At 39.6% G+C, this 24,290-nt stretch overlaps 1 protein-coding gene across 1 annotated transcript in view; it reads left to right on the forward strand.

The window, feature by feature from the left end:
- Nucleotides 1-22,478, forward strand: part of prox2 (prospero homeobox 2) — a 29,027-nt gene extending 6,549 nt beyond the window's left edge. Inside the window, exons 4-5 of the mRNA XM_079853196.1 lie at nt 9,715-9,909; nt 21,627-22,478. Of these exons, the coding sequence (XP_079709322.1) occupies nt 9,715-9,909; nt 21,627-21,794 (363 nt within the window). The 3' untranslated portion in view covers nt 21,795-22,478. The remainder of the gene's footprint in view (nt 1-9,714; nt 9,910-21,626) is intronic.
- Nucleotides 22,479-24,290: the final 1,812 nt, after the last annotated feature.

Consider the following 24,290-nt stretch of genomic DNA (forward strand, 5'->3'; position numbering starts at 1 on the left):
AATGCAAGATTAAACTCCTTAAATTTAGAGAGAAAAAAAGTCGAAATACAATCTTGAGAATAAACTCATTAAATATCGAGAATAAAGTCGTTGTGTTTCGAGGGTTCTTAGGGTTGTTCTCTAATTCTGTTTTATTTTTTACTAAATTCTGTGTTTTCTGTTTTAAGTTTTCTGGATTCCATTTTACTGGTTTAATTAAATTTTATTAATCAAAAAGCATGTCTAATCAATTAAATTCATAACATTTTTATTTTTTTATTTAATTTTTTTTACTTTTCATTTCTATGATTTTTTTTTTGTTTGCCTTTTTCTGGCAATCAAAGCATAAAACACTAATTTAATTGATCATTTAATCATATGAATTTAAAGGGTTAGTTCACCCAAAAATGAAAATTCTGTCAGTAATTACTCACCCTCATGTTGTTCCAACCGCGTAAGACCTTCGTTCATCTTCGGAACACAAATTAAGATATTTTTGATGAAAAATGAGCCAAGTCTGAATCCTCCATAGGCTGCTATGTGACCGAAACTTGCTGGCCCAGAAAAGTTATTAAAGAGATCGTTAATATAGTCCAAGTGACTACAGTGGCTCGATCTTAAGTTTATCAAGCGACGAGAATACTTTTTGTGCGCAAAAACAAACAAAAATAACGACTTTATTCCACTATTCATTTCCTTCTCTCTGGGCCTCGTAGTGTTTTTGCGCTGCGCGTCTGTGTTGTACGTCATCACGCATCACACACATGACCGGCGTCGGCCAATAGTGAGCCTACGTGGTGACGTGTAACACAGACGCGCTGCGCAAAAACACTACGCGAATCAACTAGAGGCCCAGAGAGAAGGAAATGAATAGTGGAATAAAGTCGTTATTTTTGTTTGTTTTTGCGCACAAAAAGTATTCTCGTCGCTTGATATACTTAAGATCGAGCCACTGTAGTCACTTGGACTATATTAACGATCTCTTTAATAACTTTTCTGGGCCAGCAAGTTTCGGTCACATAGAAGCCTATGGAGGATTCAGACTTGGCTCATTTTTCATCAAAAATATCTTAATTTGTGTTCCGAAGATGAACGAAGGTCTTACGCGGTTGGAACAACATGAGGGTGAGTAATTACTGACAGAATTTTCATTTTTGGGTGAACTAACCCTTTAAACAAACTACTTTTTTTGTCAAACAAAGTGCTGCACAACAGAGCTTTACTGTTAAAAAAGGAAGAAAAATTGTGATTGTTTCTTAAAAAATAAAGTTTTAATAATAATGTATCATTATTATTATTATTATTAGTGTTCGTATTATTATTACACTGAGACGTACCAAAAAAGCTACCGTACAAAAGTAACGTTTTTCTGTCACAATTTCTTCAAGTTAAACCAAACTTTTATTTTGATGTGTTGAAATGAAACCACTCAGACATGCAGAACATGCAGGATTCATTTAGAAATAGTCTTTTTGAGGTTTAATATTCACAGAAACTAGTCTATATCACAATATTATTTAAGTGTACTGACCTGCTTTTAATTTATTGATAAAAAATCTGACAAATTCCGGATTATACAGTAAAATCCGAGATTTCATTCGTGTTTTCTGCATCGTCATCATAGGACCCTATTAATTCAAACTAAATCCATAAAATATTCCCATGATGGACGGTTCTTTATATGAAAAGCCTTATGTTTTCATATATAACCTTTTCTTCTAAGAGTGTCCAGTAAACCAATTATATTTATATTATAAGTACAACATTCTTACTTGTATCTGTTTTATCTTAATCTATATTTATCCTAATAATCAGTTAAGCATAAAAAAAATCACATGGATTGTGAATTCAGAAAAGAACGTTCCATTGCTTTGGCAGAAATACAGGAAAATAACACAAAATTAGACGCTCGAGCAAATATTCCTGTGTTGGGGTGGCGATTCCTGAACTGCTGGTTTAACTCTGACAAAGTTAAAAGAAGAGTTTCTCAAGTCAGCAAAAGGAGACAAAAGAGTCTGTGGAGAGGAGCACAACCTCCTCTATTCAGCGTTAACCCTTCAGCCCGCCAGCTTTCAGCACACTACAATAGCAGAGCGCTGAGCCGCGGATAGTGTGTGTGTGTGTGTGCGTCTAGCGGCATATCCTGTGAGTGTGTAACGTGTCCTGAGGCACAAGTGTTGTGATGAGTCAACACAACAGGATAAAAGCGTGTGTGTTATTTCATGACTCTCTCGTTGGTTCTCCATCAGACGGCACATCAGTGAGTCCTGCTGTTTAAGACACGACACACATTCAGTCGGGCGAATCACCAGGAGACCGAAACATTTGGACTTGAACGTTTCGAGAGGATGGAAAGGCGTAGCGCCAAACATTAGTCCCAAACTGATGAGTGATATCTTCTTCTTGCGGTGCGTAGATCCAAAAGGAAATCAAAAATAAGAAAAAAAGAGATCCGCACACGAATATAGGCCACGGGATTTTATTGTCCAGAGGCCACAAATAAAGTGCAAGAGTGCAAAACGTCATCAGTGTCATGTGTCCCTCATATATATTAAGGGACACATCCTTCTAAAAATGTGTTTTTAAATGGACGCTTCTTAACCCGTTAGCTGTCAATGTCCCGCTGCCTTCCCCCATCACATATTTCAGTATTCATCATAAATCATCCTGTGAAAAACATCTTGAAATACTTTAATACCTTGTATTAAGCTCCTCCCCCTTGTGGGCGGTGTCAAGTTTCATATTACAACATTTATTTCACTATTTTATAGCCAAATCTTTTTCTAATCTTGACAAAACATGTGTGGTCGGAAAGGTCAGAGACTCAAGGCTGTGTATCGGTTGCTGTTTTGATAAAAGTGATATTGTGACAGAAAATCTATTGATTTGTGAAAGAAGAGCGCATAAAAAAGGCTATTTACTCTAACTCCGCCCACTGACACACTTACTCCCTTTTCCCATCACATATGAGATCAGAGAGGCATTTATGTTCAATAAAAATGAATAAAATATTCAAATAAAGTGTCTAACACCTGTTTAATAATAAAGTGTTTAGGGTTAGGGGTAGAGGTTTAGGAAGGGCTTTATTGTCCCAATAAGGCAGAATCCATTTAATGATTTTAATGACTATAATAATTTACTCTCTATGTTATTATTGCATACCGTTTAATGTACAACAACACAGTGTTTCAAATAGTATCTGCCACTATTTACAAGTATAAATGGTAATAATATTCATATTCATCGGTTTTACCGATAGTTGATTGGTGGAACTATCGTTATCGGCAAAATTCCATACCGATAGTTTTTCCGAGTTGCTGAGAAGAGACTGCTGCCATTACACAGAGCGAGAGCGGCCTCTAGAGGACAAATAAAAACTATCACTGGCGACTCGAGTTGTTTATTGTAACACCGTGTCCTAACTACACATGACGCAACACGCGATAAAAGGTTCTTCTCCATGTTGATCCGAGTGTTTGTCCTAACCGGCCGCGACGGCGACACTCGACGAGTCTATTTTAGAAACGGTTTCTATTTTTCTGCGACGTCGCGCTTTAACAACAAACACAAAGTGTGGCGATGATAATCTCAGGTGCTGTTTATGTGCTTTATTTAATGTTAAAAGCGTGTAATGTGACTCTGAATATCATTTAGTGCTCCAGCTTTGAGGCTGTAAAAGCAACAATAGATAATTCACCTCAGATCTTGAAATTAAACTAATGGAAACAAGAACGTTCAAACTGAGAACAAACAAGTGTATTCTTTGACATAGATTGTTTTAGTAACTCAGTAGCCTATGTATTTTTAATAATGTTTAAATGGTGTAATATTTGTGAATTTGATTATGTAGCGACTTATCCATTTTCTTGCGAGTGCCGTCAAGATTACTCTCTGGTGCCGTGCACTCGCCGCGAGACTCCGCCCACACGCTGTTCTGATTGACTGACTCCGCCCACACACTGTTCTGATTGACTGACTCCACCCACACACTGTTCTGATTGACTGACTCCGCCCACACACTGTTCTGATTGGCTGACTCCGCCCACACACTGTTCTGATTGGCTGACTCCGCCCACATGCTGTTCTGATTGGCTGACTCCGCCCACACACTGTTCTCATTGGCTGACTCCGCCCACACACTGTTCTGATTGGCTGACTCCGCCCACATGCTGTTCTGATTGGCTGACTCCGCCCACACACTGTTCTGATTGGCTGACTCCACCCACACACTGTTCTGATTGGCTGACTCCGTCCACATGCTGTTCTGATTGGCTGACTCCGTCCACATGCTGTTCTGATTGGCTGTGGGTTTTGATTGATTTTGACACATCTCGCAGTCGCGTCTAGTGTGGACAAACACATTATTTGTCACTGGAATCTTATCGCGTCGTGTCTGGTTAGGACACGGTGTGAGGCAGCACAGAGAGAACACGCTGCTCGGAGAGCGCTGACACTTCAGATGTGCATTTAAAACACAGACAGCAAAACGGTATGAGTACAGAACACTACAGTCCATGTTGCCTTATCATTATAAAGTAATTCATTTGTTGACTAGATGCTTCATTAGCAGAGAAAGAACAGCAGTGTGTTCGCCGTCGAGGCTGAGAGGACTCTAACATTAGTGCCTCAAGCGGTTACAACAATGTGACAAAAACACACGCAAACCTAATGTTTAGTGTCGCAATTGTTACCATCTACTTCCAATAGTATATTTATATTTATAAATATAAACTATCTATAGCTAAGAAACCTGTAATATTTTAATGTTTAAATTATTTTCTGTAGAATTCGTTCTGTAGAACATCTCATTTTAATATATTCATATTTATATATTTATTTTATTTAGCACATTTCAGTTCAGCAGTGGTATGTTTTTTTAATCCAGTATCCATTTTAAAAATATCGGTTGATCAATCGGTTATCGGCACGTACGGTCAAAGCTAAATATCAGTATCGGTAAAATCCACTATCGGTCGACCTCTAATAAATAGCATCTAACTACTACTTATTGCAAAGAAAATACTGCTATTTTTACATAGTGTAAATAAAATCCATCGCTATTTTCACTAAGTGCATATAGCCGCTGCCTAAAAAAAATTCAATAAACTGTGGCCGTCACCCAGTGGCGATCTTTGGTACAGCGCCTAAACAAAATCTCACAGGAACCTCAAGTTTTGTGATATCAACTTCAGATTTGACAGTTAACAGGTTAAACTATTATCCACAGGCCTAAACATGTGCTTACAGCCTTTCTAAGGCTACAATTAACACAATTACTATCCATAAGCCAAACCCTGAAGTTCAACATTATATATTTACATAGAACTATATTATATATTTAAATAAGATTCAGTTTTGTTTTGTTCTTTGTACTAAATTGCACATTATTGAAGAAGAATCTCATTTCATTGTTGAAAGTCACAATTTATACTAGGGCTGTCAAACGATTAATCGCATCCAAAATAAAAGTTTGTGTTTACATAATATATGTGTGTGTATGGAGTATAATTATTTTCTATATATAAATACACACACATGCATATATATTTAAGAAAAATGTGTTATTTATATATAAAATATTTATATATCATATAAATTATATATAATATAAATATATATACACAGTATATACATGCAAATATTTCTTAAATATATACATGCATGTGTGTCTATTTATATATAGAAAATAATTATACACAGTACACACACATGTATTATGTAAAAACAAACTTTTATTTTGGATGCGATTAATCGCGATTAATCGATTGACAGCCCTAATTTATACAAAACCTCGTCACACCAAGATTTAGGTTGAGATTGAAATACGGAGGCTGATGAACATAAAACACTGGCGAGAGATAAGAGAAACTGTTTCAGTTTGAATCATGTGGTCAAACAGATCTGATGATGTTTAAGATATAATGTCAGATAGATAGAGATGTTATTTTAAAGGCGGAAGTGTATTTGGCTACATGTTATTTTAAGGTGACGTAAGTACTAAGTAATACTAATTAACCATGTACTTACTATAGAATTACATTAGAGTTTGGTTTAGGGTTAGTTACTTGTAATTATGCATAATTTTTTGTTATTACTATAGTAAGTACATGTAGTAACGTATAAGTACGTCACCTTAAAATAAAGTGTTACTGTGTATTTAAATAATTTCTATTAAATTCTGTTTTAAATAACAGATTCTCCACAGACTAACATTAGAAAAGCGCAAAAGCTTGTCTGATAATATTGGTTTTGAAAGTAGTGTTTCATGAAGGTTTGGTTATATCAGGAATCAGTCATGAGGATGTTAATAGCAACAAATATGACCACAACAGTATGTGACAAATCCATGACGGAAACTGAAGTCTGTTGTGCCGTATATCGAGTGAAACGCTTCTGGAACAAGAGCAAATGTGGGCGGGGCTTGAGTGTGTCTGTGGGGAATTGATTGGATGGTTGTGGTCTGCTATTGGCTGATCTCATGTGAGTGACAGGTTATAGCCCCGCCCTCGTCATCAGAGAAGAGAAGAGATGCTGCAAGAGGAACTTATTCTGAGTCAAGATTATTAACACGATAATGATGTGCACCCATAAATCATTTAGGAATAAATACTAAAATATTCCATTAAAAAAGAAAAAGAGGGAGAGGAAGTTATTCTGATTCAAGATTACAATTTTGATTTCATGGGGACTTTAAGGAAGCAAATGATACACACAGAAAGCAGAAAAATGGCCTAGAAAATGAAGTTCACTGTAAGAGATGAGGAGCTTTCTGACACTGTGTCTCGTGTGTTCGTCCATCACAGGCTTTCCTGACCACTGAGCGTCAGCCATCAAGTCTCCTTCATTTATACAGCGCTTTAACAATAGAGATAGAGTCAAAGCAGCTTTACAGTGATAATAGGAGATTACAGTAACAGAGATTGTTGTGGCTCTACAGCAGCTCTAGAATAAAGTTATTGTCCAGCTAAAGCTAGTTTTGACTGATTCACTTCCGTCGCAAAGATCATTAGTTATTAACAGTGTTTAGTGCTCGAGAACGCAAACTTTGAAACAGGTTACAAGGTGCAAGTGTTGAAAAATGTAGAAAAGCGTTATCATCTCCGCATAAACTTCAAAAACATGAATCTGTGAAAGCTCTGACGGCGTTCACATGCGTATTACGTGTTTAGTCTATAGGTGTGCGCAGGCGTGTAGTCTTTCTATACAAATCGACCTCAACAAACTCCCTGTCTGGCCTTAAAAATACGTAAAACCGAATATTTTCTTCCGCGTATCAATGTGAACTGGAATCAAGGAGCAAGGAGAGTCCCGGCGAACTCCTGTGGGAAGTCACAGCACACAAAGCCTGGACTAATCCCAGTGCCCGATCCCATTCCCGTCAGCCGAAGCCACTTTCCTCCTGACCCCTTTCTCACACTCCGCCAGAAGAAGCGTCTTTGAGCCCTTGGGCAGCTTTGAGCTCTGAGATCGGATCAGGGTTGTAATAACAGGGCTGATGTGAATAGCGGTTTCATCTGCTGTTTGGATAGATGTGATTCTGTGTGCAAGACATTGCTGGGAAAGGCGAGGTGTGACCACAGCCCATTAAACAGGAGTGTGTTGCTGAAAAGTGTGGAAAGCCAGCGCTAGAATAACAACAAACACAACAAACAAACTCTGCAACACTTTATAATAATGGTCCGTCATGAATAAGCAGGACTAGTGAGTAGTGACACATTAGGGTCACACTTTATTTTAAGGTGTCATTGTTACAGTGTAATTATATATATTTAAGTACAGAGTAATATTAAGCAACTACATGTACTTACTATAGGGTTAGGGTAGTGTTAGGGTTTGGTTGAGGGTTAGTTGCATGTAATTATGCATCATTTACTGTTATTACTATAGTAAGTACATGTAACATATGTAACAAGGACACTAAAATAAAGTGTAACCCACATTAACACTTCAGCTTCTACTATTAACTACTACAGAAACAAGCTCAACTAATCAGTAAGTATTATCACATTTAGGACTAAGATAGTTCCTTATTAGGTAATCAATAATTACTTAATGAGATTGTCATCATTAAGAACTAATAGGTAATTATGACAAATTATAAAGAATTGTTAATTAATTACTAATCACAACATTAACGTGTCTGAGGTCATAAAATGCATCAGTAATTACTCAAGTGTTGCCTAGTCACTCTTCAGGAACTACTAGAGATCTGGACCATTATTATAACGAGGAAAAGATGTTTTTCACTTTAAAATAAGGTAAAATAGGTAACACTTGAGTAATTAGTGATGCATTTTATGGCTATAATCAGAGTAAAATTACTTCTCAGACACACTTTATAATTTGTCATTTAGTTAATAGTTAATAATAAGGCAAATCCCGTTAATTAATCATTGATTACCTAGTAAGGAACTATCTCCTAAATGTGATATTACTTACTGATTAGTTATTAGCTATATTAGTTAATAGGTGTAGCTGAAGTGTTAATGTAGTGCCACTCATTAGTCCTACATACAGGTGAATCTCGAAAAATAAGAATATCGTGCAAAAGTTCATTTATTTCAGTAATTAAACTTAAAAGGTGAAACTAATATATTATATAGAAAATTACATGCAAAGTGAGATATTTCAAGCCTTTATTTGTTATGATTTTGATGATTATGGCTTACAGCTTATGAAAACCCCAAATTCAAAATCTATAAAGGCTTGAAACATCTCACTTTGCATGTAATTTTCTATATATTAGTTTCACCTTTTAAGTTGAATTACTGAAATAAATGAACTTTTGCACGATATTCTTATTTTTCGAGTTTCACCTGTAGTTACTTATTAATGACGGACCATAATTATAAAGTGTTCCCAACAAGCGTTTATGAAACAAGTAGTGCCACGACTCTAGATTGCTGGAGCTTGTTCCTTACGGGATTCCTCCGGCTCTCCATGCAGTTTTCCCATGTTTTCCGATCGCTTCTCAGGACGGACACTGACTATCATGAGAGCACACTATAGTCTCTATAGTCAAAGCGTTGAAACATGGTCATAGAAAACCTCGAAACTTGAGGCGATTTTAAAAGTGTGATTTCCAGGCCATGAAAATGTGTGGAAAACAATAACGTAATTTTTCTAGTGGAGTAGTTATTTGCTCAGCTCTAAAATATTCTGTCAAATGCACTCTTTTAAATAGCCTGATGTGTTGTTGAAGACATTCACGTAACAGATGTTTCTATCGTCCACAAGACAGAATAAATGACTGAATTCCCTGAAATGACCCCGTTCGAGTCTCACACCGCTGCTGTTCGTGTGTTTTATGGTTAAAATACGCACCATTCACTCTTAATCATGAGCCTAATATGCTGAAACGACTAAGTTAATGTTTCTTCTCTTGTCGCATCTAATTACGAATTCACGTAAATAATATATTTTGGCAAAATAGAAAAAAAAAAGTAGAGAAGTTTGAATCACAAACAGATTTTAAATGTTTGGATACGGTGTTTTCCAGAGTCGCGCTGGAATACATGTCTGAGTTTTGTGAACAGTAAAGCCCCCCCCCCCCCCCCCCCCCTTCATGATTGGTCATCTCAATCAATCTGACATTGACGAGCGCTGTCAGACCAATGATAAAAATGTATTACATTGATTCCGACAGCGTATTAGAGTCACACAATATCATTTATTGTCCCTCTCAATTTAACACATTGTATTATTTGATATATCTTTTTTTCTTTTTTTTTTTAGTTCAATCGCTGCATCACGTCCCAGCTGATCAAGTGGTTCAGCAACTTCAGAGAGTTCTACTACATCCAGATGGAGAAGTTTGCTCGTCAGGCCATCATAGACGGCGTGAACGATGTGAAAGACATCTCCATCACCAGAGAGTCCGAGCTCTTCCGCGCCCTCAACATGCACTACAACAAAGCCAACGACTTCCAGGTACTCACGCCTTTACATCTGTGCACGTAATACTGGATGTTTGCTGAAACTAAATAGACCAATTCAAGCAGATACTGCACTGGTTTTAGGTGGAATGCATGTAAATATGGTCAAATGTGTTAAAGTCCCCCTTTAGTCAATCATTTTATCCCTTTGAACTCATCTTTGATCACCAAAATTATATATTTAAATGTTTTTTCCTTAAAAAAAATGTTTTCATGCCTTAAAATATCTTGAATGTAACTCGACACCCTTGCCTCATTTAGTATCTGCGGTTCTATGAATATGCAAATGAGCCCCGCCTCCATTCACTCACTCAGCTCAGAGATCCACTGGTTGACGATCACACGAGCGATTTCAAAGTGTGTTTTTGAGACTGTCTTTGGTTCACTGCAGTTTTAAGGAGGAAATACTCAGCAATGGTGTCGACTTATGAATTTACACATGGTTTGTGTTAAAGCAGATTAAAAACACCACATAGACACATAAACAACATTAAAAGCATTCAAAAACTTGGTAATCAAAGATGAGTTTTAAGGAATAAGATTATTGACTACAGGGGGACTTTAATGTTTACAGATTGGCATCGTTGTGCCTCACGTTGTGCTTTTTTTAAGAAAATGATCAAACCAAAATAACTTTTTTAGCAGTAATCAACATCATACCATAAATGCTGTCGATTGAGCTCAACTTGAGCTTACTTGATTTACTAACAGCTTCCAGCGCAAACCCTCTTTTGGCATTAAAAACTACTGCCAGATTTACTAAAGACACACAGTGAAAAATTAGCGCTGAAAAGACGTGGACTGGGTTATTTTTGCGGCTGACTGCATTTGTAGTAGTTTCTATGGAAGCTTGTTTCCGCCACTGAATAATAAATAAATAATAATAATTGCGACTTTTTATCTCACAATTCTGACTTTTTTTCTCACAATTGCGATATATCAAGTCAGAATTGTGACTTTTTTTCTCACAATTGCGAGATATGAAGTCAGAATTGTGAGAAATAAAGTCGCAATTCTGAGAAATAAAGTCGCAATTGGGAGATATAAAGTCGCAATTCTGAGAAATAAAGTCGCAATTGGGAGATAAAAAAGTCAGAATTGCATGATATAAAGTCGCAATTGCGTGTTATAAAGTCAGAATTGTGAGATACAAACTATTCTGAGGTAAAAAAAAACAAAAAAAAACAACTTTTTTTTCCCTTAGAATTGGACTTTATATCTCACAATTCTGAGAAAAGATGTCAGAATTGCAAGATATAAACTCGCAATTATGTTATAAAGTCAGAATTGCGTGTAAAGTAGAATTCTCGCAATTGCGAGAAAAAAAGTCAAAATTCTGACTTTATATCTCGCAATTCTGACTTTATATCTCGCAATTCTGACTTTATAACACGCAATTGCGACTTTATTTCACGCAATTCTGACTTTATATCTCGCAATTCTGACTTTATTTGTAAACTCGCAATTGTGAGATAAAAAGTCGCAATTATCTTTTAAAATGTTTTATTTTGTGGCAGAAACAAGCTTCCATAAGTTTCCCTTTCAGGCGCAGTGTTTATGGGAGGAGAGTAATTAACTGAATCATGCAGGGTGATTTACTAAGGTTTGCGCTCGTCAATTTACTGGTATTTGGGCAATTATTTAAAAGCAAGGCGGTAATTTCTTGGTAGATTGTATTGGTCATTATGGAAATTATCTTATTCTTTAATATGCGTGTCGTCAGTAGATCACGCGCATAACTTTCCACTCCCATCAGCCCTTTTATGCGCTAATTTGTTAATAAATGACATAAGTACAATGATTATTTGCTAGATAAAGTTCAGTCACTGTTTAAATGCACATCAGGATTTAGTGAGGGTTGTGTGTTACTGCTTCTCCAGCGTATAGCATGTTTTTTGTTTGATTTTTTAAATGTGTTTATTAATTTTCAAGCATTACAAACATAACCTAAAATCGAAAAAGAGAACAAGTACAGAGAAAGGAAAAAACGAAAAAAAGAAAAAGGAAGTATCCAACAATAATTATTACTATTATTATTATGGCTCACCACTCCAATACATCAATCTGAAAAAAGGTGAAAGAAAAAATACAATTAAATGATTGTACAAACCTTACATATATACCTTACATATTTAAACCTCATTTTAAACAAACCCTCTAGTAAGAATAGAGGATAAATGTGACCCTGGACCACAAAACCAGTCACAAGGGTCAATTTTTTAAAATTGAGATTTATACAGATACAACCGAGAAAATCTGGAATCTGAGGGTGCAAAAAAATCTAAACATTGAGAAAATCACCTTTTAAGTTGTCCATTTATGTTTGCGATTTTGCTGCATTCACTCACAAAAATATTTTTTTAATAACAAAATATCTTCATGGAACATGATCTTTACTTAATATCCTAATGACTTTGGCATAAAAAAAAGGAAAAATCGATAATTTTGACCCATACAATGTATTGTTGGCTATTGCCACTAATATACCCGTGCGACTCGTGACTGGTTCTGTGATCCAGGGTCACGTATTTAAACCCATATACATCAAGACTGGATCCCAGCGTAGAGCATGTTGATCTGCATCATAAACCAGATTCAGAGATTCGGGCTGGTTCTTTCAGTCCTTCCGTTCACACTGAGACGGCGTTTTTATTAATGAAAACGAAGCTTTTTGAAAACGCTCTCCAAAGAAGATACATTTGAAAACGCTGTTTTGTGTTGTCGTGTGGACTGAGAAAACAGGGGCACGTTCAAGTTCAAAACGGTGCACAACGTTTTGCTACGGTTTCCGGGTTGAACGTCATGTTTCCTGGAAACGGCGTGCCGGTGCAACAGGGTTTGAGATACGTTTTCTCTTGTTTGGTGGGTGTGTCAGAACTGCAGTCCAATCAGCAGCAACATGTATATAAAGCACACGGTATTAAAGTGAACTCGCACAATGGGTTCAAGGAAAGTAATGTACAAATGTGTTCGATGCAGCTCGGTATACGCAACAACTGAGGATATTAGAAGACATGTTTGTCGTAAGTTTTATTGTAAAAATATAGGATATCAACATAATGATATAGTTGTTTATATTTTTAGCTTTATTGCAAGTGTATGACATTTGATATAGAAATAAACAATGGTAATTAAGTGCTTTTCCTAAAAATGAGAAAGAAAATACAGGGTATTAAAACAGTATGAACTACAAATAAAGTCAGTATGTGAGGCTAAATAGATGTTTTAGTCTGAATTAGGTAAGATGTGCTTCAGTTTCAGCAATCCCTTCACTCGATTGGGATGTTCTCTTTTGTTCTGGGCGGCAAGTGCAGTAACGGTAACATCGGGCATATTTTGTAGTATTAAACACATATTTATACCGACTTCATCAGGCTCAGAAAATTCTTCACAAAGAACACAAAGAATGGCCTTCTCAGCTGCCATAGTTGCAACTCTTGTGTCATCAGAACAGTGTGTTCAACGCATCACCGTTTCTGTTTAAAAAACATTGTGCAACGTTTTGTCGGGGCTGAACGCAGCCCAGAGGTATTTGAAAACGGTGACGTAAGTTTAGTCATGTGACACATATTGTACCCATAGATATTGATGTTTATATCGGTATTGTGCCTGTTGTGTGCTGTTCACTTTCACACAGTTGCTAAAATATGTTACTTTGCACACTCTTCATCATATCACAGTCCTGCAAAGATGACAGGATTCACTCACATTTGCTGAACATGAGAGCAGTTTCAGCGTTTTACACCAAACATATAATGCTGAGTGAGACCTGGACGCTTCAGTGAATGAGGAGATATTTATCTAAATAAAATGATCCTGCCAGAAGAATTACACAATAACTTTATCATTTATTTTTCGTCAGTGAGCTTTTGTGAGGGTTTACTCATGCGCAGTAAAGGTGAATTTAGCGTTTTCAGGCGTTTTCCAAAAGTTTCTCATCCGCACTGAAACGCCTGAAAGCGCCAGTGTGGACGGAGAGCGCTTTTAAACGAAAACGCCGTTTTCACATGCATCCGGATTAACGTAGACGAAGCCTCAGAGAGATTCAGGCTGGTCCGAGCTGGTTCTTTCAGTCGGGTGTCCTCGTTCTGACCCGCGAGTGGATCCGCACCTGTATCTGCGCATGATCCCAGATCCCAGATCCAAACTGTGGGAAGAGGAAGCTGCAGCATCTGCTAAAACAACTTGAGATTATGCCCTGGCCACGCCTGACTGCCGTTCGGATTGCTACTGATGCGAAAGAAGCCAGAAATCCCAAGAGTGCCGGGCCGGCCGATGGGAACGAGCCGAGAGAGTTGTCTTTACCTCAGCACCAAGACATTCCTTTCCCAGGGCCTGCTTTTGTGTCTGGAGATGCACGAGAAACAAAACTGTCAACAGCGAAGCGGAGCTACTCTTCGGGAAATAATGCCACCGGATAGATCCACCTTCTTCCCACCCTCACACACACACACACACACACAAGCCCGAGTCCTTCAAAGTGATGCGCCGCCTGGATTCCTGCGATGGGAACCCTGTCCTTTCATGCATTTTCCGAGCAGTTAAGTTCGAGGCAACAATCAAAGCGTCCATCCACGCTGCTCACCTAATGATTCTGACACTGTATTTGGTTTAAAACGAGAACATTAAAGATGCTGCGTAAAGATCAAGGACTTGCGCGCATACCTATAGACCTGATGCGCCAGAGACACAAGCGCGCTGTATATCTCTATGGCATCGCTGTCCAGGAGTGACTAGATGTTTACTCATTACTTATTGTAGAGTTAACGAAAGTTATCATGAGGATTGTAATGTGTAAAGTAGATGTCTTAACAAATGTCAATAGTCCGGGAAGATTTTAAACGAGCCGTTCATTCATAAATACGCAAGATCGCAGTGAAAATACAAGACAACGAGCACAGCACGGAAAAGGGGCGGGGCTACATAAGGTCTATAGACTAAACACGTACACCGTTTCCACAGATTCACGTTTTTGAAGTTTACGCGGAGATGATAACGTTTTTTTACTTTTTCAATCAATCAATCAATCAAACAATCTCTGTTACTGTAATTTCCTATTATCACTGTAAAGCTGCTTTGAGCTGCTATATTAATAAAAGCACTGTATAAATGAAATAAATTATGGGCTAGGGTGTTCTGGGTTTTTGCTAGGGGCTTGCATTTTGGTTCTGAGTGGTTGCTAAGGCATTTTATGTTGTTGCTAGGATGTTTTGAATAGTTGCCAGGTGCTTGAATGGTGGTTCAGGGTGGTTGCTAAGACATTTTAGGTTGTTGCTGGGGTATTTGGGGTGGTTGTTAGGTGGTTTATGGGCTAGGGTGTTCTAGGTGGTGGCTAAGGCACTTTGAGTTGTTGCTATGGTGTTCTTGTTGGTTGTTAGGTGGTTACATGGGTGTTATGGAGGTTGCTAGGGCATTCTGGGTGGTTACTAAGGTATTGTTAAGTGGTTTCTGGATATACGTGTTCTGGATGGTTGCTAAGGCATTTTAGGTTGTTACTAAGGTATTTTGGATTGTTGTTAGGTGGTTGCTAGAATGCTCTAAGTGGTTGCTAGGTTGTTTTATAGGTGTTCTGGGTGGTTGCTAAGGCATTTTAGGTTGTTGCTGGGGCATTCTGGATGCTTGTTAAGTAGTTACTAGGGTGTCTTGGGTGGTTGCTAGGTGCTGGCATTGTGGTTCTGGGTGGTTGCCATGGCATGCTGCCTGGCTACTAAGGCGTTTCACTGCACTTACACACTCAGTCTGATCACAGTAGCACTAGTGAGGGTTCACTCACTGCAGTATTGACCCCTTTTCAGTTAGTAAACATTGTAAACATCGTTTTTCAAAAAGGGTCTATTGAGTGTGTAATCAGTGTCTGACTGAGGTCTGTTTCAAACGTTTATTCCTCAGGTTCCTGACAGATTCTTGGAGGTCGCTGAAATTTAAAATTGTTGTTGCTAAGGCGTTTTTAAGTGGTTTCTAGGCATGTGTGTCCTGGGTGGTTGCTAAAGCATTTTAGGTTATTGCTGGGGTATTTTGGGTGGTTGTTAGATGGTTGCTAGAACGCTCTAAGTGGTTGCATAAGTGTTCTGAGTGGTTGCTAAGGCATTTTAGGTTGTTGCTGGGGTATTTTGGGTGGTTGTTAGGTGGTTGCTATGATGCTCTAAGTGGTTGCATAGGTGTTCTGAGTGGTTGCTAAGGCATTGTAGGTTGTTGCTGGGGTATTTTGGGTGGTTGTTAGGTGGTTGCTATGATGCTCTAAGTGGTTGCATAGGTGTTCTGAGTGGTTGCTGTCGCTTTATAGGTTATTGCTGGGGTATTTTGGGTGGTTGTTAGGTGGTTGCTAGAATGCTCTAAGTGGTTGCATAGGTGTTCTGAGTGGTTGCTAAGGCATTTTAGGTTGTTGCTGGGGTATTTTGGGTATTTGTTAGGTGGTTGCTAGAAGGCTTTAAGTGGTTGCATAGGTGTTCTGAGTGGTTGCTAAGGCATTTTAGGTTGTTGCTGGGGTATTTTGGGTGGTTGTTAGGTGGTTGCTATGATGCTCTAAGTGGTTGCATAGGTGTTCTGAGTGGTTGCTAAGGCATTTTAGGTTGTTGCTGGGGTATTTTGGGTGGTTGTTAGGTGGTTGCTAGAACGCTCTAAGTGGTTGCATAAGTGTTCTGAGTGGTTGCCATGGCATTCTGCCTGGCTACTAAGGCGTTTCACTGCACTTACACACTCAGTCTGATCACAGTAGCACTAGTGAGGGTTCACTCACTGCAGTATTGACCCCTTTTCAGTTAGTAAACATTGTAAACATCGTTTTTCAAAAAGGGTCTATTGAGTGTGTAATCAGTGTCTGACTGAGGTCTGTTTCAAACGTTTATTCCTCAGGTTCCTGACAGATTCTTGGAGGTCGCTGAAATTTAAAATTGTTGTTGCTAAGGCGTTTTTAAGTGGTTTCTAGGCATGTGTGTCCTGGGTGGTTGCTAAAGCATTTTAGGTTATTGCTGGGGTATTTTGGGTGGTTGTTAGATGGTTGCTAGAACGCTCTAAGTGGTTGCATAAGTGTTCTGAGTGGTTGCTAAGGCATTTTAGGTTGTTGCTGGGGTATTTTGGGTGGTTGTTAGGTGGTTGCTATGATGCTCTAAGTGGTTGCATAGGTGTTCTGAGTGGTTGCTAAGGCATTGTAGGTTGTTGCTGGGGTATTTTGGGTGGTTGTTAGGTGGTTGCTATGATGCTCTAAGTGGTTGCATAGGTGTTCTGAGTGGTTGCTGTCGCTTTATAGGTTATTGCTGGGGTATTTTGGGTGGTTGTTAGGTGGTTGCTAGAATGCTCTAAGTGGTTGCATAGGTGTTCTGAGTGGTTGCTAAGGCATTTTAGGTTGTTGCTGGGGTATTTTGGGTATTTGTTAGGTGGTTGCTAGAAGGCTTTAAGTGGTTGCATAGGTGTTCTGAGTGGTTGCTAAGGCATTTTAGGTTATTGCTGGGGTATTTTGGGTGGTTGTTAGATGGTTGCTAGAACGCTCTAAGTGGTTGCATAAGTGTTCTGAGTGGTTGCTAAGGCATTTTAGGTTGTTGCTGGGGTATTTTGGGTGGTTGTTAGGTGGTTGCTATGATGCTCTAAGTGGTTGCATAGGTGTTCTGAGTGGTTGCTAAGGCATTGTAGGTTGTTGCTGGGGTATTTTGGGTGGTTGTTAGGTGGTTGCTATGATGCTCTAAGTGGTTGCATAGGTGTTCTGAGTGGTTGCTGTCGCTTTATAGGTTATTGCTGGGGTATTTTGGGTGGTTGTTAGGTGGTTGCTAGAATGCTCTAAGTGGTTGCATAGGTGTTCTGAGTGGTTGCTAAGGCATTTTAGGTTGTTGCTGGGGTATTTTGGGTATTTGTTAGGTGGTTGCTAGAAGGCTTTAAGTGGTTGCATAGGTGTTCTGAGTGGTTGCTAAGGCATTTTAGGTTGTTGCTGGGGTATTTTGGGTGGTTGTTAGGTGGTTGCTATGATGCTCTAAGTGGTTGCATAGGTGTTCTGAGTGGTTGCTAAGGCATTTTAGGTTGTTGCTGGGGTATTTTGGGTGGTTGTTAGGTGGTTGCTAGAACGCTCTAAGTGGTTGCATAAGTGTTCTGAGTGGTTGCTAAGGCATTGTAGGTTGTTGCTGGGGTATTTTGGGTGGTTGTTAGGTGGTTGCTATGATGCTCTAAGTGGTTGCATAGGTGTTCTGAGTGGTTGCTGTCGCTTTATTGGTTATTGCTGGGGTATTTTGGGTGGTTGCTAGAATGCTCTAAGTGGTTGCATAGGTGTTCTGAGTGGTTGCTAAGGCATTTTAGGTTGTTGCTGGGGTATTTTGGGTGGTTGTTAGGTGGTTGCTAGAAGGTTTTAAGTGGTTGCATAGGTGTTCTGAGTGGTTGCTAAGGCATTTTAGGTTGTTGCTGGGGTATTTTGGGTGGTTGTTAGGTGGTTGCTATGATGCTCTAAGTGGTTGCATAGGTGTTCTGAGTGGTTGCTAAGGCATTTTAGGTTGTTGCTGGGGTATTTTGGGTGGTTGTTAGGTGGTTGCTATGATGCTCTAAGTGGTTGCATAGGTGTTCTGAGTGGTTGCTGTGGCATTTTAGGTTATTGCTGGGGTATTTTGGGTGGTTGTTAGGTGGTTGCTAGAATGCTCTAAGTGGTTGCATAGGTGTTCTGAGTGGTTGCTAAGGCATTTTAGGTTATTGCTGGGGTATTTTGGGTGGTTGTTAGGTGGTTGCTAGAATGCTCTAAGTGGTTGCATAGGTGTTCTGAGTGGTTGCTAAGGCATTTTAGGTTATTGCTGGGGTATTTTGGGTGGTTGTTAGATGGTTGCTAGAAGGCTCTAAGTGGTTGCATAAGTGTTCTGAGTGGTTGCTAAGGCATTTTAGGTTGTTGCTGGGGTATTTTGGGTGGTTGTTAGGTGGTTGCTATGATGCTCTAAGTGGTTGCATAGGTGTTCTGAGTGGTTGCTAAGGCATTTTAGGTTGTTGCTGGGGTATTTTGGGTGGTTGTTAGGTGGTTGCTATGATGCTCTAAGTGGTTGCATAGGTGTTCTGAGTGGTTGCTGTGGCATTTTAGGTTATTGCTGGGGTATTTTGGGTGGTTGTTAGGTGGTTGCTAGAATGCTCTAAGTGGTTGCATAGGTGTTCTGAGTGGTTGCTAAGGCATTTTAGGTTGTTGCTGGGGTATTTTGGGTGGTTGTTAGGTGGTTGCTATGATGCTCTAAGTGGTTGCATAGGTGTTCTGAGTGGTTGCTAAGGCATTTTAGGTTGTTGCTGGGGTATTTTGGGTGGTTGTTAGGTGGTTGCTATGATGCTCTAAGTGGTTGCATAGGTGTTCTGAGTGGTTGCTGTGGCATTTTAGGTTATTGCTGGGGTATTTTGGGTCTTTGTTAGGTGGTTGCTAGAATGCTCTAAGTGGTTGCATAGGTGTTCTGAGTGGTTGCTAAGGCATTTTAGGTTATTGCTGGGGTATTTTGGGTGGTTGTTAGGTGGTTGCTAGAATGCTCTAAGTGGTTGCATAGGTGTTCTGAGTGGTTGCTAAGGCATTTTAGGTTATTGCTGGGGTATTTTGGGTGGTTGTTAGGTGGTTGCTAGAACGCTCTAAGTGGTTGCATAGGTGTTCTGAGTGGTTGCTAAGGCATTTTAGGTTATTGCTGGGGTATTTTGGGTGGTTGTTGGTGGTTGCTAGGATGCTCTTAGTGGTTGCATAGGTGTTCTGAGTGGTTGCTAAGGCATTTTAGGTTATTGCTGGGGTATTTTGGGTGGTTGTTGGTGGTTGCTAGGATGCTCTTAGTGGTTGCATAGGTGTTCTGAGTGGTTGCTAAGGCATTTTAGGTTATTGCTGGGGTATTTTGGGTGGTTGTTAGGTGGTTGCTATGATGCTCTAAGTGGTTGCATAGGTGTTCTGAGTGGTTGCTAAGGCATTTTAGGTTGTTGCTGGGGTATTTTGGGTGGTTGTTGGTGGTTGCTAGGATGCTCTTAGTGGTTGCATAGGTGTTCTGAGTGGTTGCTAAGGCATTTTAGGTTATTGCTGGGGTATTTTGGGTGGTTGTTGGTGGTTGCTAGGATGCTCTTAGTGGTTACATAGGTGTTCTGAGTGGTTGCTAAGGCATTTTAGGTTATTGCTGGGGTATTTTGGGTGGTTGTTGGTGGTTGCTAGGATGCTCTTAGTGGTTGCATAGGTGTTCTGAGTGGTTGCTAAGGCATTTTAGGTTATTGCTGGGGTATTTTGGGTGGTTGTTAGGTGGTTGCTATGATGCTCTAAGTGGTTGCATAGGTGTTCTGAGTGGTTGCTAAGGCATTTTAGGTTATTGCTGGGGTATTTTGGGTGGTTGTTAGATGGTTGCTAGAAGGCTCTAAGTGGTTGCATAAGTGTTCTGAGTGGTTGCTAAGGCATTTTAGGTTATTGCTGGGGTATTTTGGGTGGTTGTTAGGTGGTTGCTATGATGCTCTAAGTGGTTGCATAGGTGTTCTGAGTGGTTGCTAAGGCATTTTAGGTTGTTGCTGGGGTATTTTGGGTGGTTGTTAGGTGGTTGCTATGATGCTCTAAGTGGTTGCATAGGTGTTCTGAGTGGTTGCTGTGGCATTTTAGGTTATTGCTGGGGTATTTTGGGTGGTTGTTAGGTGGTTGCTAGAATGCTCTAAGTGGTTGCATAGGTGTTCTGAGTGGTTGCTAAGGCATTTTAGGTTGTTGCTGGGGTATTTTGGGTGGTTGTTAGGTGGTTGCTATGATGCTCTAAGTGGTTGCATAGGTGTTCTGAGTGGTTGCTAAGGCATTTTAGGTTGTTGCTGGGGTATTTTGGGTGGTTGTTAGGTGGTTGCTATGATGCTCTAAGTGGTTGCATAGGTGTTCTGAGTGGTTGCTGTGGCATTTTAGGTTATTGCTGGGGTATTTTGGGTCTTTGTTAGGTGGTTGCTAGAATGCTCTAAGTGGTTGCATAGGTGTTCTGAGTGGTTGCTAAGGCATTTTAGGTTATTGCTGGGGTATTTTGGGTGGTTGTTAGGTGGTTGCTAGAATGCTCTAAGTGGTTGCATAGGTGTTCTGAGTGGTTGCTAAGGCATTTTAGGTTATTGCTGGGGTATTTTGGGTGGTTGTTAGGTGGTTGCTAGAACGCTCTAAGTGGTTGCATAGGTGTTCTGAGTGGTTGCTAAGGCATTTTAGGTTATTGCTGGGGTATTTTGGGTGGTTGTTGGTGGTTGCTAGGATGCTCTTAGTGGTTGCATAGGTGTTCTGAGTGGTTGCTAAGGCATTTTAGGTTATTGCTGGGGTATTTTGGGTGGTTGTTGGTGGTTGCTAGGATGCTCTTAGTGGTTGCATAGGTGTTCTGAGTGGTTGCTAAGGCATTTTAGGTTATTGCTGGGGTATTTTGGGTGGTTGTTGGATGGTTGGTAGGATGCTCTAAGTGGTTGCATAGGTGTTCTGAGTGGTTGCTAAGGCATTTTAGGGTGTTGCTGGGGTATTTTGGGTGGTTGCTAGTGTGTCCTAGGTTGTTGCTAGGTAACTAAGTAACTAAGGTGTTTCTAAGGTGATCTGGTTTGCTGTTCTCAACACATAATTCGAAGAATCACTCGTGATGACTGATGCACAAACACTGCACTTACACACTCAGTCTGATCACAGTAGCACTAGTGAGGGTTCACTCACTGCAGTATTGACCACTTTTCAGTTAGTAAACATTGTGACGTTTTTGTAAAAAGGGTCTATTGAGTGTGTAATCAGTGTCTGACTGAGGTCTGTGTGCTCCTCAGGTTCCTGACAGATTCCTGGAGGTCGCTGAAATCACACTTCAGGAGTTCTTCAGCGCCGTCTCCCTCTCCAAAGACTCCGACCCCTCCTGGAAGAAAGCCATCTACAAGGTCATCTGCAAACTGGACAGTGACGTTCCCGAGGACTTCAAATCCCCTTCCTACCTGTAAACCCAGAGCGCCACCTACAGGACGCTTTATTTATCATGAGTGTCAATCACACATGTGTCTTTTTATAAGTGAATCGTCAGCTTTATAGACAAATCTAAATATATATTCTTAATATTTTGCTGTTGACTGCCAGCGAGTTTGTTTCATTTTGTCTGTGGAATAGGCTTGTTTAATAATAATAATAATAGTTTGGATTTTGGTTTTTCAGTGTAATATATTTTGCTTTTATAATGCCACTGTAGACAAATGTGTGGTGTGTTTTTTAGTCCTGGTAATGAACTGGAAAAGCAGTTATGATTTGTGTTTTTAATGTGCATTTGTTTCTTCTGTGAAGTATCTCATGAAGCATCTGTAATAATAAAAAAGGTGTAAATAAGTATAATTTAGCTGTATGATATGAGTAAAGATGGAATATTGCTGTTTATGTGGGACCCCAGAGTAAAATATATTGCATGTAGAAGCATTTCCCTCAGAATTTGCCAATCTCATGTATACTGGTTTTCATATTCTTGTTTATCATTATCTAGCAGTGTGTGGTTTTTCATTTAATAATAAAAGATTCATATTGCTGCAGTTAATATGGGGTTAATTTTTTGAGGGTTCTGATATAAACGCTTTCTTTCAACATAAAGAAATAATCCCCCCCAAAAAATTAAATAAAAAATAAATAAATTGTGACAATCCAAATCTGTTTGCTGTTATTTTATTGTAGCAAAACATGACCAAATTTTGACCTGTTTGACAGTCTTCCATCTCTTAAATCCAGATTTAACTGGTCTAAATAAAAAAAATATACACTCACCTAAAGGATTATTAGGAACACCTGTTCAATTTCTCATTAATGCAATTATCTAATCAACCAATCACATGGCAGTTGCTTCAATGCATTTAGGGGTGTGGTCCTGGTCAAGACAATCTCCTGAACTCCAAACTGAATGTCAGAATGGGAAAGAAAGGTGATTTAAGCAATTTTGAGCGTGGCATGGTTGTTGGTGCCAGACGGGCCGGTCTGAGTATTTCACAATCTGCTCAGTTACTGGGATTTTCACGCAATACCATTTCTAGGGTTTACAAAGAATGGTGTGAAAAGGGAAAAACATCCAGTATGCGGCTAGCCTGGCTAACGTCAGACCACTTTCTCTTTGAGACGTGGTCTGGAAACCACATGTACATTTTCTCGTATTTGAGGCGTGGTTTACGAATGCCCAAGAGCCGTTTATTGGGCGCTACGAATGTCTATCAAATGCGCCTGTACGCAGCTCATAGCCAATCATTTCAAATTATACCAGATGACGTATGTAGAGCGACAGATATTCAACGAAGAAGACGACGATGGGTCAGATTTATGTGTACACCAGAGAGTCCTGCACGGGTCCGATTTTGTAAATCCGCACCCGACCCGTTTTCCAACAGCAGCACTAATAAAAATCTGCACCGACCCGCTTAAAATAGAACCGACACCCGACTCGCACCCGAAATAAAATCAGTTTAGACTATCACATTATAGACACACTTACAAACATTTTTATTGCCAGGTCATACAGAAGTTATTACACGACCATTAAGGACAACTTCAGCCGAAGCTGTCAAAAGGCCGATACATGAAGAACATGGCTAACGTTACCACACAAATCGAACAGACGCGGCTACACCACTATATGCCACACAATTTCGTCTAGCCTACATCTGACAATTTTGGGTTCAAACACACCCCGCACACCACACATACTAACAGTGTTAAATATGAAAAATACCGTTCGATAGAGCTGCTTTGTTACCAGTTATCTGCGTGCTTCCTCAGCGATGAAGTTCCACATTTGCGGCTATCCAACACGAAAATGTTTGCAGCAAAGCCTTTCACAATATTTTCTTCAGATAACTCCAAATTTCTCCCACACACTGGACTTGATTTTTGATGACGTATTGTCGACAACTTTACCATCTCCACTAGCTATTCTTTTCTTCAACTCCTCAGCATCCATCTCGACGACTGCAAGCAGAACGCGCGCGCGCGGTTGTGATGCATTTTTAAAAGTGGAAGTAGCCTAGGTTAACGTTATAGACTCCTGGGAGGGCGCGTCGGCACAAATAAACTGATGTGGATTTTAAATTATTTTATCAACTTGAAATACAGGCATATTTTTGTAGATGTGTTCCTAAAAATATGCATATATTTTTACGTCTGTCATGTTGGATCCATAGATAAACAAACTGCTTCGGTGTGTCGCATATACTTCGTCATCGTCTTCCTGCTCCCTCCCCGTTCTGTGATTGGTTCCCTATTTCAGGGGAAAAATTAGTCCATGGTATCCAGACTACCTTGCAGCGTGAATAAAATCGCGCTGCTCAAGGCAGTATGGGGAAACCCAGGCTAGTATGCGGCAGTCCTGTGGGCGAAAATGCCTTGTTGATGCTAGAGGTCAGAGGAGAATGGGCCGACTGATTCAAGCTGATAGAAGAGCAACTTTGACTGAAATAACCACTCGTTACAACCGA

This window comes from Squalius cephalus (genome assembly GCF_949319135.1).
Source record: "Squalius cephalus genome assembly, chromosome: 20".
Taxonomy (NCBI): Eukaryota; Metazoa; Chordata; class Actinopteri; order Cypriniformes; family Leuciscidae; genus Squalius; species Squalius cephalus.